This window comes from Heloderma suspectum, chromosome 1 (assembly GCF_057233095.1).
Source record: "Heloderma suspectum isolate Gila_16-S chromosome 1, 16-S_ref, whole genome shotgun sequence".
Taxonomy (NCBI): Eukaryota; Metazoa; Chordata; class Lepidosauria; order Squamata; family Helodermatidae; genus Heloderma; species Heloderma suspectum.
In genome coordinates this window covers 120,470,427-120,484,647 of record NC_139458.1, presented here as the reverse complement: position 1 = coordinate 120,484,647, position 14,221 = coordinate 120,470,427, and the positions used below count along the sequence as shown (strand labels likewise).

Here is a 14,221-nt window from a genome sequence, read left to right as displayed (position 1 = left end):
CGATCAACCTCAGCTTCTTCGGCCTCGGTGGTTGGGGCATAGACTTGAATTACTGTGATGTTGAATGGTTTGCCTTGGATTGGATCGCCTTGGACTGAGATCATTCTATCATTTTTGAGATTGTACCCCAGTACTGCTTTTCCCACCCTTTTATTAACTATGAGTGCTACTCCATTTCTTCTAAGAGATTCTTGCCCAAAAATGAGATTAGATTCATCTGGCAGGATTTGTTCTTGACAAATCCATGTTGGCTTCAAGTAATCACTGCATTGTTTTCAAGGTGCTTACAGATGGAGTAAGCATCAATTATACTGAAGGTGTTCTAACATTATGGTATACATCTTGATATCCATGGTATTATTGGTATCAAACTGGGAATCTTTACATGACCTTTGGCAAACCATTACCTCTACTGCAGAGGTTTATTTGGACTTTAAAAGCTTTTCAGATATGTTTCACAGAACATGATGAAGATTCATGAAGACAGTTTTGGTCAAGGGGGTGTAAAGGACTTATACTACTCCCATTATTTATATTCAGAAATAGCAGTTCTCTGTTGGAAAAGTTCTGATCTAATATGCAAAGCATTTATGATAGTCAGCAAGAAACCCAATCTGTCTTTGCCTCTGCACTCTAGAACTGGTGTAACTTTTCCATTAACTTAAACAAATGCTGCTGTATTTTTAGACCATGTAATTACCCTGCATCAGCAACTCGGACCTTGTGAAAGAACACTGGAGAAAGATTCAAGCCCCATGTTACTTTGCTTATAAAACTCTGAAACCCAAATCCTCGGATGTGGTGATTAATGAAATGCCTCATGATCATTTGATATGATGCCACTTGCTGAGGTAAATTGTTTTAGTTTTCCAGTGACATAGATAGGATTCTTTGGCATGACAGGAAGGCGAAGACTTCACACTTTTAAAAAGATACACCATTCTCTGCTAATGCACCACTAGAGAAGCCTATTACAAACTGTAGCCTCTTCTTTCCCTCTTAAAGGTAAAAGAGTATGACATTTTTGTTTTGTTCAAACTATGACCCAAATCTGCAGAGTTTTATATCTCGATAATAGCATTAGCTTCATGTATTCTGCTGTTCCAGACTTCAACAGCACTATGATTAAAGGAATTTGTCAGGAGGCAACAAGCATTTGGCAATGACAAAATCTGTCATTTTTTGTGAAGTTGGAGTGTGCCAGCCAACAGCTGCATTACAGCCTTATCTTAACATCCCCCCCAAATGTAAGCAGATTTACAATGGCACTATTAACACTTTAATTCAATGGTTTGATGATAACAGGGAACTCTGCAAGGCAGGCAGTTGGCCTCTTCTGTCATGAAAGTCAACGTGCTAGTAACTGTACAACTTGCCTAACTGAAGCCTCATTTCTTGCAGCAGTTAATGTTTTTCCTTTGCTTGTAAAAAAAAGAATGTTTTACTTACAGAAATATTTGAAGCTCTAGTAAGAAAACAATAACCTACAGGATTGGCTCAGGAAATGCCGAACAGTTCTGACCTGGACTCTAGATTATTTGCAATAGGTATTAGATAAATAGATACCTGAGGTACCTGCTTGTCCTATTGTGATGGATGTCTTTTAGCTTCTGCATCCTGAGATGGACAAGATTCTTGGAGGTCTGAGCCCAATCACATGCAAGCTTGGGGCTTGTACCTCCTGGTTATTAAGAGCTTCCAGAGGGTGTTTGGCCAAATGAGCAAGAGGCAATAAATACCTCTCTTCATAAGGGCAGGGTCCTGACAGTTCTAAAAGAGGCAATTCTATAACCACTTTTTTTAAAAGCACTCTTTAGATTCCTCTTACTTGGACAATTATTGACCAGTTTCTAATCTCCTTTTTTGGGTGGCAAGGTGCTTAAGTGTGTGCTGGTAACCCACCTCTAAGTGGCCTTCAATGTTATCTTGACCCATTTTAGTCAGGGTTCTGACCCAGCTTTGGGACTGAAATTATCTTGCTAGATAACCTACACTGGGAACTAGACAGGGCAAGTGTGTCCCTGTTGGTTCTGCTGAATCTCTCAGCAGTTGTTGATATCATGAAACATGGTTTGGGATGTCTATCAGAATTGGGGTTGGGTGGTATTGTGTTGTGCTGGTTTTGGTCCTGTCTTGAAGGTAGATCTTAGAAGGTGGTGTAGGGAGGACCTCTATTTGACTTCTTGGCCACTAACCTAAGGTTCCATCTTGTTCCTCATGCTATTTAACTTCTACATGAAGCCACTGGGTTCATCTGGAGTTTTGGAGTACTGTGTCACCAATATGCAGCTAACACCCAGCTCTACCTCTCTTTTCGACGAGATACCAGGGAGACACTGGAGACACTGAACTGGTGTTTGGAAGTTGTTATGCTATGGATGTGGGCTAACAAGCTGAGAATTAATCCAGACAAGACAGAAAGGTTACAGAATGCCTAATGGGCTTGGTCTTTGCTATACAGAAACTGAAGGCTTAACTGACATTTGAGAAGTGACAATGCTTACTTTGAGGGAGGATCATAGAATCATGGGGTTCTAATTACCTCAGAGATCATCTAGTCCAACCCCCTGCTCAATGGAGCCTCTGCAATGCAAGGTGCAGCTCCAGCATCCCTGCCAGATGGCCATCCAATCTCTGCTTGAATACTTCCAGTGAAGGAGAACCCACCACGTTCCATCTGTTCACTCCTGAACAACTCTCACTCTTAGGAAGTTTCTCCTAATGTTTAGATGAAATCAGCTTCCCTGCTGCAATTTCCAGGACTGGTTCTAGTCCTGTCCTCTGGAGCAACACAGAACAAGCCTGCTCCATCTTCTGCATGACAGCCTTTCAGGCAGCCTTTCAGACCACTATCATGTCTCCCCTTAATTTTATCTTCTCCAGGCTAAACATACCCAGCTTTTTCAGCTGTTCTTCATAGGACTGTTTCCAGACCCCTCACCAGCCTGGATGCTCTTCCCAGGACATGCTCTTATTAATGTCCTTCTTAAAATGAGGTACCCATAACTGGACACAGTACTCCAAAACCAACCTATTGCAGAATAGAGCAGAACTATTACTTCCCATGATCTGGATACTATGCTTCTTTTAATGCAGCCCCAAATTGCATTAGCTTTCTTTGCTGCCACATCACACTGATCTCTCATATTCAGCTTGTGATCCACTAGAATACCTAGATCCTTTTTACATGTAGTCCTGCCAGGTCTGCCCCATCCTACACTTTTCTCTTTGAGGTTTTTTTGTATCTAAAAGCAATACTTTACATTTATCTCTTCTGAATCTCATCTTGTTAGATTCAGCCATGTTCTTGCCTATCTAGCTTCTTTCAAATTTTGATCCTGTCTTCTATAGTGTTGTCTATCCCTCCTAGCTTTGTGTCATCTGCAGATGTGATAAGCAGCCCCTCTACACCCCACCCACATTATTTATTTTAAAAGTTGAACAGCACAGGGCCTAAGACAGAGCCCCGTGGCACTCCATTTGAGACCTCCTTCCAGGAGAATGCTGAGCCATTAATTAGCACTCATTGTGTATGGTTGCTCAACCAGCTGTGATACACCTAATTTTCCAACTCACATTTTACCATCTTGTCAACTAGGATATCATGGGAAACCTTGCCAGATGCTTTGCTGAAATCAAGATATACTATGTCCACAGCATTCCCATAATCCATCAAACTAGTAATTCTATCAAAAAAGGAGATAAGTTTGGCCTGACTTATTCCTGACAAACCCATGTTGACTCCTAGTAATCAATGCGTTATTTTCTAGATGCTCATAGACTAACAACTTAATCATTTGTTTGATAATTTTGCCAGTATTAACGTCAGGCTGACTGGTCTGTAGTTTCTCGGAACTACTATTTTCCCTTTCTTGAAGATGGGGACAACATTTGCCTCTCTTAGTTTACTGGTACTTCACCTGTAATCTCAAAGATTACAGACAGTGGTTCTGAAATAATGTCTGCAAGCTCCTTCAGCACCCAGGGATCTTCATCTGGACCTTGAGCCTTGAATTCATTTAAAGTAGCTAAGTGCCCTCTAACCATGTCCTTATTTATTTTGGAATGCAAATCCCTCCATATATCATTTGTTCTACTTGTCCCAGGTTGAACACAACTTCCCTTGTGGGAGAAGACTGAGGCAAAATAGGAGCTGAGTCGTTCCGCCTTCTCTCTGTTACCAGTTAACAATTCACCATCTTCTCTGAGCAGCAGACCTACCCCTTTCCTTGATCTTCTTGCTTCTAACATGGCCAAAGATGCCCTTTTTGTTGTTTTTAGCATCTCTCACCAGCCTCAGCTTTCTGCCATTAGGGTGGTATCGTCTGCGTAACTGAGGTTGTTGATAATTCTCCCGGCAATCTTAATTCCAACCTGTGATTCATCCAACCCGGTGTTTCTCATGATTTACTCTGCATATAAGTTAAATAAGGGTAACAATATACAGCCTTGTCGTACTCCTTTCCCAATTTTGAACCAATCGGTTGTTCCATGTCCGGTTCTTACTGTTTCTTCTTGTGCCTCGTACAGGTTTCTCAGGAGACAGGTAAGGTGCTCTGGTACTCCCATCTCTTTAAGAATTTGCCACAATTTGTTGTGATCCACACAATCAAAGGCTTTAGTGTAGTCAATGAAGCAGAAACAGACGTTTTACTGGAATTCTCTTGCTTTCTCCATGATCCAGCGAATGTTGGCGATTTGATCTCTAGTTCCTCTGCCTCTTCAAAACTCAGCTTGTACTTCCGGTAGTTCTCAGTTCACATACTGCGGAAGCCTAGCTTGTAGGATTTTGAGCATAACCTTGCTGGCATGTGAAATGAATGCAATTGTACGGTAGTTTGAACACTCTTTGGCATTGCCCTTATTTGGGATTGGAATGTAAACTGACCTTTTCCAGTCTTGTGGCCACTGTTGAGTGTTCCAAATTTGTTGGCATATTGAGTGCAGCACTTTAACAGCATCATCTTTTAGGATTTTAAATAGCTCACTTGGAATACTGTCATCTCCATCTTCTATACACAACCCTTTTGAGACTCAGTTCATCAGAGAACTCTCTGTACATCCAAATGGGCATCTTTAAATATACCCCATTTTTTCTTTGCGTACGAATAGTTTGTGATTGTCCCTTCAGTATTTCAGTTTTCAGAATCTCCCATAACTCATGAACTCTTTTCTCCTTCAGGATTTCTAGCTAGGGATCCCACCCAACTTTTCTTTGAGCTTTTTGAAATTGGCTTTCCTAAAGTCCAAAGCATGCATCTGAATAAATTCAGTTTTCACAGCCCTCTCTATCATGAATTCCAAGATGACATGGTCACTGCCCAAGGTTCCTGCCACTTTCACTTCATCTACTATTTCTTCCCTATTAGTCAGGATTAAGTCCAGGACAGCAGTTCCCTTTGTTCCTTCTTCCACCTTCTGAAAGATGTTGTCAGCAAGACAACTCCAAAACCTATTGGATGTTCCATTCTTTGCAGAGTTAGACTTTCAGCGGATGTGGGGATAGCTGAAATCCCCTGTTACTACTATTGCTTGCCTTTGTGAAAGTTTTGTCATCTTTTTGGGGAAAGCACCATCCATGTCTTCCAGCTGGCTGGGTGGACTTTAGTAAACTGTCACAATATTACTCTTGTTTCTCCCTCCCTGTATCTTTACCAAAATACTTTCAACAGGGCTTCTATTCTCAGAATCATAAATTTTCACACAGGTGTATACATTCTTTACATATAAGGCTACTCCCCCTCCCTTTCTGTTAAGTCTATTCCTTCTGAAGAAGGTATACTCTTCAATGGCTATATTCCAATCATGAGTCTCATCCCATCAAGTTTCAGTGATACCTGTCAGATCATACTTACCATCTTGTATTAGGATTTCAAGTTCATCCTGCTTGTTTCGCATGCTCCATGTATTGTATATAGACAATGGGTGTTGCACCTTCCCAGTTTCCCTACTGTATTTACTTGCAAATTACTGGGATCCATCTCTCCTGTCTTGTCTCCTTCTTTGTGTTCTTCTCCGTAATACTTGGCTCAGTAGTTAGCTCTGAGCTTTTGCCATCCACCACTACCACCACCACCCCAGAGCTAGTTTGAGCTACTCTGGGGTGGTGATCAAGCTAGCTCGATCAAGTTGGTGAGGCTCCTGCCAAAAATACTCTTCCCAGTCCACATGAGGTGCATCACATCATCTGCAAGGAGTCCTTCATGTTGGTATCATGGTCCATGGTCCATGAAACCAAACCTTTCCCAACAACACCATCTGCATAGCCAGCTGTTTGCTTTCAGTATCCTTCTTTCCCTACCGATGCCCTGACTTTCAACAGTGATGAAAACACCACTTGTGCCCCCAATGGATGGACTGCTTGAAAGAGGACAAAACCAACTGCTGTGATGATGAGAAGCGGAGTTGATCTACAAAATAAATGATGCGTCTCTGGACACAAAACTAACCTATTATTTTAGAAGATGATATTGACAGAGATACATAGATTATTAAGAATGTTTATGTGCATGTTCTAATATTAATTATAAGAACCAATGATGGACAAGCTCCCACTGGTTCAAGTCAGAATCAGCTTGGTAATTACAAACTTTCTTGGCAGGCATTCAGAAATAAGAATTTTCTGAGAATTCTCTCCCATGTGCCAAGCACATGCATCTTATTGTATTATATTGCCCCCTGAGAATTGTAATTTCCAGTACCAGCCATGGCACACAGCCACTTCAAAATTCAACTTCCCCCTTCCCAAAAGAAATACACCCAGGAACAACAGTGTGTTTGAGATGTGGATGGGTGAGACCAATCACATAATTAAGAGACAATCAAGAGAACTGACTGAAATATATAAAATATTCAGTGAACAAGAAATAAGTTAGGTGGCTTTTTCACGTAGTACATAGCAATAAATGTGAGCCTCAGTGAAAGAAAGGGGTTAACATTAAAGAACTTTAGCGCATGTGCTTACAAAACAGATGGTTTTGAACTGGTCTGCATGTGCAGGATCATATTTTACATCCTAATCTGGAGAAGAACTGTGATGAGGGGAGTGGTGCTTGATTCATGATACAATTGAACATTATATTATATACTGGACAAAACTGTATTATGAATTATAATCTAAAGTAAATATAATATAAGGGAACATTGCATCAATAAGCACTTCAGCACAACAAATTCCTGTTATGCTCTTTAACTGGCTGGTTATTTATTAAAAATGTCTATCAGTCATGTATTTAACTTATATTACACAGGAATTTCATATAATGTATGAAACAAGTTTGGAAATGTAGTCACCTCAATTCATATTCAAGTACTTACCTACAAGTTTAAAAAGTGTAGAGAGTCTGAATGCTTTAGAGTGACGATATTTAATGACATTCACAGATGAAGCTGAAATGTAGATGAAGGCTCCCGGCACTGCAAAAGACTCAAAGGAACTGTATCCTGAGAGCCATGTGTTTTTGTGGATGGCAAATGTTGATCTGTTCTGAAAAGTTTCATTTCTTTCCCACTTAGAAAGAACCAGGGTATTATTGGAAGCTAAAGAAAGAAAGTAATTTGGTCTGTCAACTGCTTCAAATGAAACCAGGTTTGGATCTGGAAAACAAAATAGCAACAACAAAATATTATTACCTAAGCCAAGCAAAGTTTATAGAGATTAGCCTCTGGTGCACTAAATTACATTTTGACTATTTCTTTTTTTTTAAAGCATTAGCCAGATTCTGCCAGGCTCAATTTAGCCCCAAATGATCAGCCTTGCCAGATATTACCTTACTGTTGTTTAAACAGAACCACATACACAGAGGAGTTTCTAAAACTATAGAACGATGTATTTCAAGGCAGAGATAATTTTTGCATTATCTTTTTTGCAGAGATATTTAACTCCATTAGCCAAATGGCATTTAACAAAGCTACACTTATTATTAGGAGGTTAAGGGTGCAATCCTATGGCTGCTAGACAGCAACTAGACAGCCATAGGATTGGTCGGTTTCTAGGAACCTCGGAGCCCACGCTCTGAGGTCTGTTCACAGAAAGCTGCCTCCCCAGCCCCTCCCCTGCCACCTCATAGGTGGTGTGGATTGACTCTGTGCTCGTAAGAGCAGCATGGAGCAGGGCAAAAGGGAACGTTCCCAGGGGTGGGGCGGGGAGTACCGAAGTGCCGGTATGGCACTTCCTATGTGTCGTCCAGCCTCCCCACCCCATGCTCCAGTGTCCAGCAGCTAGACAGCTGAAATTGGCAGTCTAGCCGCTAATGCAGGGTGGCTAGAGGGCGGACGAGACGATCCCCTCCATGTTCCTCCCGCTGTGCATTGGATAAGCAATCGCTTCCGGGTTCGGAGGCAGTTGCCTATCCCCATAGGATTGCTCCCTAAACCTCCCTCTCATCCTCCTCAATGCCCAGCAAATGCACCCTACCAAACCAGCATTCACAAAAATATCAAGAAAGAAACATGCAAAATTTTCACTGCCGGATCTTTTGTCTCAATTTCTCCCTCATCCAGTGAACAGCCGATCCCAGAAAATATAATGTTACAGCTGCAATCCTATACTCCAGCCTTCCCCAATCTGGTACCCCCCCCCCATACATTTTGGGCTTCAACTTCTCTCAGCCCCAGCCATCATGGCCAATGGTAAGGAATCCTGAGAAGTGCTGTCCAAAATATCTGGAGGACACAAAGTTGGGGAAGGCTGCCATACACACTTACCTGAGAGTAAGCCTGATTGAACCCAATGGGGATTATGTCTGAAGGGACATGTATAAGATTGTACTATAAATGTCAGGAACAGGAAGTTCTATGTGTTTTCTATGTTAGCCAAGTTTTGGCTAACATAGTTCCGAAATTTTCAATGGCTATCCTAAAAGTAGTCACACTGATTTACAGTAGACTGAATTGTAGGGTAAAGGGTGACAGAACTGAGATCCAAATGAGCATCTGCTGTTCCAAATATTATTTCATTGTACATTGTGTTATTCTGCCTAAAATAACCATAAAACTACTGTAAAATCAACTGTCCCCCTCAGGACTGGATAAGATTTCTTTTAAAATCCTGCAAAGAGAACAAATAATTTCCATTAAACAGATGCATGATGCACTGTTCATTATGCTAGAATATCACCTGATTTTCTAATATGACAACATTTACTTATTGGATGAATCACAATTTCATTTCATTCATTTTATTTATTATATTTCTATACCGCCCCATCGACGAAACTCTCTGGACAGTTCACAAAAATTAAAAACCATTTACATAAAGACATACAAACAGATAGCACATGCAACAAACATATATCTAAAAACACTTTTTAAAACGATTTTTAAACAATCAGCCGAGGACAATCCAGGACCTAATTAAACTCATTATATGCTGCCAAATGCCTGAGAGAAGGAATTGGTATTTTCTTCCTTACAAGCTGTACCTGGAAAACTAACACTACATGCATAAACTACCAATACTTACATCTTGTTATCATCTCACTGAGTCTAAATAAAGATTGGTGAACCCAAGGGGCCATATCATACAATACCTCTCCTGAACGCACATGGAGGGAGGTGAAAGTGCACCTGCCCTCCTCAAGACATTCTGGGACATCCACACAGTGCCGTAACATTCAAATATGGACTGTATGTGTAGAACATGCACTGGTTAATTTTGTGCAGTCAGTTCCCAAGTACCATGCAGTCTGGGCCTATACATGCTGAATTTTAAATCCATAGGCTATATTCAGACATTTCAACCCTGCATGTATGTTTTTAGGACATTGGCAGCAGATGAGACATGCCGGTTCGGCAGTGGAAGGCACATGTGTTCTTGATCCCTTCCGCATATATGGGCTGGATTGGGGTGAGGCATCACCCAGTCCTGGTTTACTACTAGATATAGAGCCATTTCCCATGAAACCCATAATAAAGTGGTTATATTTATTTATTTATTATTTATTATTAAATTTATTAATCGCCCATCTGGCTGGTCACCCAGCCACTCTGGGCGATGTACAACATACAATAAAAACAGTTTAAAACAATAAAATTCTACAATAAAAACATTTTTTAAAATACCCTAACCCACCCCAAATGCCTGCCTGAACAACAACGTTTTTAATGCACGACGGAAGCTCATTAAAGAAGTTCTCCCCATAAACAAATGTTTCTCAGAAAAATTATACAGGGTGACTGGTCTTACTGTGAATTTCTGTTCTTAGAGCCTCACAGAGGGCATTCCTTCACTTCAGGATGGTGCCTCCTTCTACAGAATGTAGGCAGGGCCAGACTGTTGCTTCTTCTGAGAGAGGAGCCACCTAGACATCCCAGACCTTGCTGGCAGAGCAGAGAATGACTCCTTCTACCCCTACTAGAAGGAAACAAAGAACCTACGCCCAGGTCATAACAATGAAAATCAAGTGAAAACACGGACCAACAATACAAAAACAAGACAGGTAGAGACAGCATCCCTGTGGATCCCTAGCTACCTCCCCACATGTGCAGTAGCAACAGAAGCCATGACCCACAACAATCTCTACACATGACAGAATTACTGGCCCCTGAGGAAGAGTGGGTGGAATGCCCTCCATGAGGCACTGACAACAGAAATTCACAATAAGACCAATTTCCATTTTCTCCAGAGGCTCACAGAGGGAATTCCTTCACTTTGAGACATACTCAAGCAGTAACCAGTAGTGCAGGATTGAAAGAACATTACTCTAAGGAACCACCACCTTCTGTAAAACTTTTCACCCAAATGCTGCATCGGCTGATGCTGCAACATTTATCATAAGTGTGGCCCAAGGCCCAAGTGGTAGCCTTGCAATGTTCAGAACTGGCAAGTCCCCTTTAAAGGCTGTTGAAGCAGCCACCCCACTTAAGGAGTGAGCTGTGATCCCAACTGGAGGCTCTTTACCTAGAGCCTGATAGGCCAAAGCTATGGCCTCTTTTAGCCACCGTGAAATAGAGAATTTAGACACCCTGTTCCCCAGTCTCTTAGACTGAAAGGAAACAAAAAGGGCTAATGAACCCCTGTGAGCTGATGTCCTGTCAAGGACATAGTGCCCTTCTCACATTCAGAATATGCCAGCTCCTTTCCTTGGGGTTGTTGGGCTAGGACCAAAGGAAGGCAAGGAAATCTCCTGTGACCTATGAAAAAAAGAATTCACTTTAGGGAGAAAACAAGGATCTGGACATAAGACCACTTTATCATCATGGAAAATGCACAGTTGAGGGTCTATTGACAGTGCCCCCAGCTCAGAGACCTGTCGGGCTGACAAAACAGTTTTCCTGGTGGCCATTAAAAGTGAGAGCAATTTCAGGGAACATGTGGCCATAGGTTCAAAGGGTTGTCCCATGAGTGTGGTCAGCACCCAGTTAAAGTTCCAGGCAGGGAACCAATGAACCGGGGTGGGGGTGGGGGTTAAGGAGGGCAACCCCCCTCAGAAAGATGTGGTTGGGCTGAAATGGCCAGCTGGCCCTCACACCCCAAAATACTACTCAGTACTGATGCTTGTAATTTAGTGGTGTTAGTACTGTCCCAAATCTAAGCCCACTTAAAGGAATCTCAGGACCTCCTGAATTCCTCCCAGGGAAGCTGAGATTCTCTTTCCCTTGCACCACTTCAGAAAAGACTTCCATGTAGCATTATAGACCCTACTGATGGAGTCCCGTCTAGATGACAATAAGGTGTTCAGAACCCATGATGGGTAACCAAGACTGGCTAACCCCTGCCGTTCAGTTTCCAAGCCATCAACTGGAACACTGCTGGATGAGGATGACGTATTGGTCCTTGAAGAAGTAGGTCTCTCCTGTGGGGAAGATGCCACAGGTGCTGTACTGACTGGTTGACTAGGTCTGGGAACCATGGTCATCTGGGCCAGTGTGGAGCGATTAAGATCACCTGTGCTACTGAGTCTTTGATCTTGCAAATGACCCTAAGGAGGGGCAGGATTGGTGGTAATGCATAAAGGAGCTCCTGCATCCATTATTCTAGAGAATTTGTTCCTGCAGCCCTTGGACATGGGAACCTTGAGGAGAACTGGAGCACTTGAGTGTTTTCCTGGGAGGCAAAGAGATCCAGGATGGGTCAGTCGAACTGTAGAATCGGTTCCTGGAACACCTGGGGATTCAGGGCCCATTCAGATTCCCTGAGGACTTGATGGCTCAGCCAGTCTGCTGTCAAGTTGGTTGCCCCCAAAAGGTGTTCCACTAGTATGGACTGGGTGTGAACAACTGCCTAGGTCAACAATTCCTTGGCCAGCTTGTGGAGGAATGCAGAACGTGATCCTCCCTGTTAGTCAATATATGCTTTGGCTGTAGTGTTGTCTGTTCTGACCATCACATAATGACTCAAGACGAGAGAGCGAAAGGGTTGGAGGCCCAGGAATATGGCTTTCAGCTCCAGCCAATTTATGCTGTGATGTTTCTCCTGTACTGTCCAGGTCCCATGGGCTACCCATTCTCCTAGGTGGGCACCCCAACCAAACAGGCTGACATCTGTGGTGATTGTCGTCCTGGCAAGCAACTCTAGGGAGCTTCCCTCTTCCAGTCTTCTGATCTTTGTCCACTATAACATCTCCAATTTCAAGGTGGCAGGAATTCTCACCTTTAGATGCACCTGCTGTGCTATCTGTTCTTGAAAGGGCAAGAGAAGGCGCTGTAGTGACCTGGTGTGAAAACTAGGGATGTACGAAAGCCACTTACCTTTTCGACGGTGTGATTCATGGTGGGGGGGGAGGCGCTCCACACCTCTCCCCGAAATCCTAATCCGGCCGGCTCCACTCCGTGCAGATTCCGCAGAGCCACTGGCCTGGGCTGCCCGCAGCCGGACATCCGGCCGCTGGGCAGCCTTCTGGAAAAAAAAAAAAACAGCGTACGCAAATGCCGGTGGCTACGGCAGCCGCCATTTGCGTTCCCTTTTTTTCGCTGTTTTAGCCTACATAAATATTTACATAAGCTATTACGGTGAAAAAAAGGGGAACGCAAATAACGCCCACTACGCTATTTGCGTTCCCCTTTTTTTCACCGTAATAGCTTACGTAAATATTTACGTAGGCTAAACCAGTGAAAAAAAGGGAACGCAAATGGTGGCCGCTGTAGCCGCCATTTGCGTACGCTGTTGTGTGTTTTTAGCTTGCCGTGATAGGCTATGTAAGTATTTACATAGCCTATCATGGCAAAGGCAGCTACGCAAATGGCATGGTGGCCTCCATTTGCATGGCTGCCTTTGCCATGATAGGCTACATAAATACTTACGTAGCCTATCACGGCAGCCTGGCCGGACGCAAATGGTGGCCGCTACAGCAGCCGCCATTTGAGTCCACAGCAGCCAGCCGAGAGACCAGTTGCCGCCGCCGGAGCCGCCGCTGCCGGAACATCCGCCCCAGGTAAGCTTCATCCCGGGAGGGATTCCGCGGGGGGTGGGAGGCCGTTCCGTGGCACTGAAATCCATGGCGGAATTTTCCGCCATCCCTAGTGAAAACATGTTCATTGAATGAGGTCCTGACAGGACACCAAGATACCCAGGAGGTGGGCCAGTTGCATGAGATCCATCTGCTTGGATGCCAGAAACTTGGAAAGTAGGGTGCTGACTCCTGAGCGATGCTCTTCTATGAGATACATTCTGAATTCCACTGTATCCAGAATTACTCCCAGATGGGTGATCTGTTGAGTTGGAATCAGATGGCTTTTTTCCATATTCACTGCAAACCTATAGGCTTGAAGACAAAACAGCATGGTTTGAATGTCCTGAAGGCTCTTCTGGTGGGATGGCAACCATATCAAGATGTTGTCGAGATACAGGTGTAGTAGTATGCCTTGTAGCCATAGGTGTGCCACCAGAGCCACCAGAATCTTGGTGAACACCCTGGATGTTCAGAAGAGACTGAATGGAAATGCTCAGTACTGGAAATGTCTGTGGTCATAACAGAAATGCAGGTAACAGTAGTGGGATCTCCTGATGGGAACATGGAGATAGGCTCCGAAAGGTCTATGGATGCCAGGAATGCCGTCTTGGACATTGCCTTCACTATGGATCTCAGGGTCTCCATTTTGAAATGTGTTTTGGATACCTGTTTGTTGAGCCATTTGAGATTCAGGGCCGATCTACATTGTGCCCACCATCACAATGAATTTGGTGTACCGTCGGGTTAAACGCTCTCACATTAAAATGTGATTATTCACACTCACCCATTTTCCTCATTGCAGTGCTTCATCGAATGCGCGAGCTCAGTTC

General features: G+C 43.2%; 1 protein-coding gene across 1 annotated transcript in view; it reads right to left on the bottom strand.

Annotated features, from left to right (window-relative positions):
- OTOG (otogelin) overlaps positions 1-14,221 on the bottom strand; it is a 186,185-nt gene that overhangs the window by 69,172 nt on the left and 102,792 nt on the right. Inside the window, exon 32 of the mRNA XM_084850807.1 lies at positions 7,318-7,596. Coding sequence (XP_084706933.1) covers positions 7,318-7,596 — 279 coding nt within the window. The remainder of the gene's footprint in view (positions 1-7,317; positions 7,597-14,221) is intronic.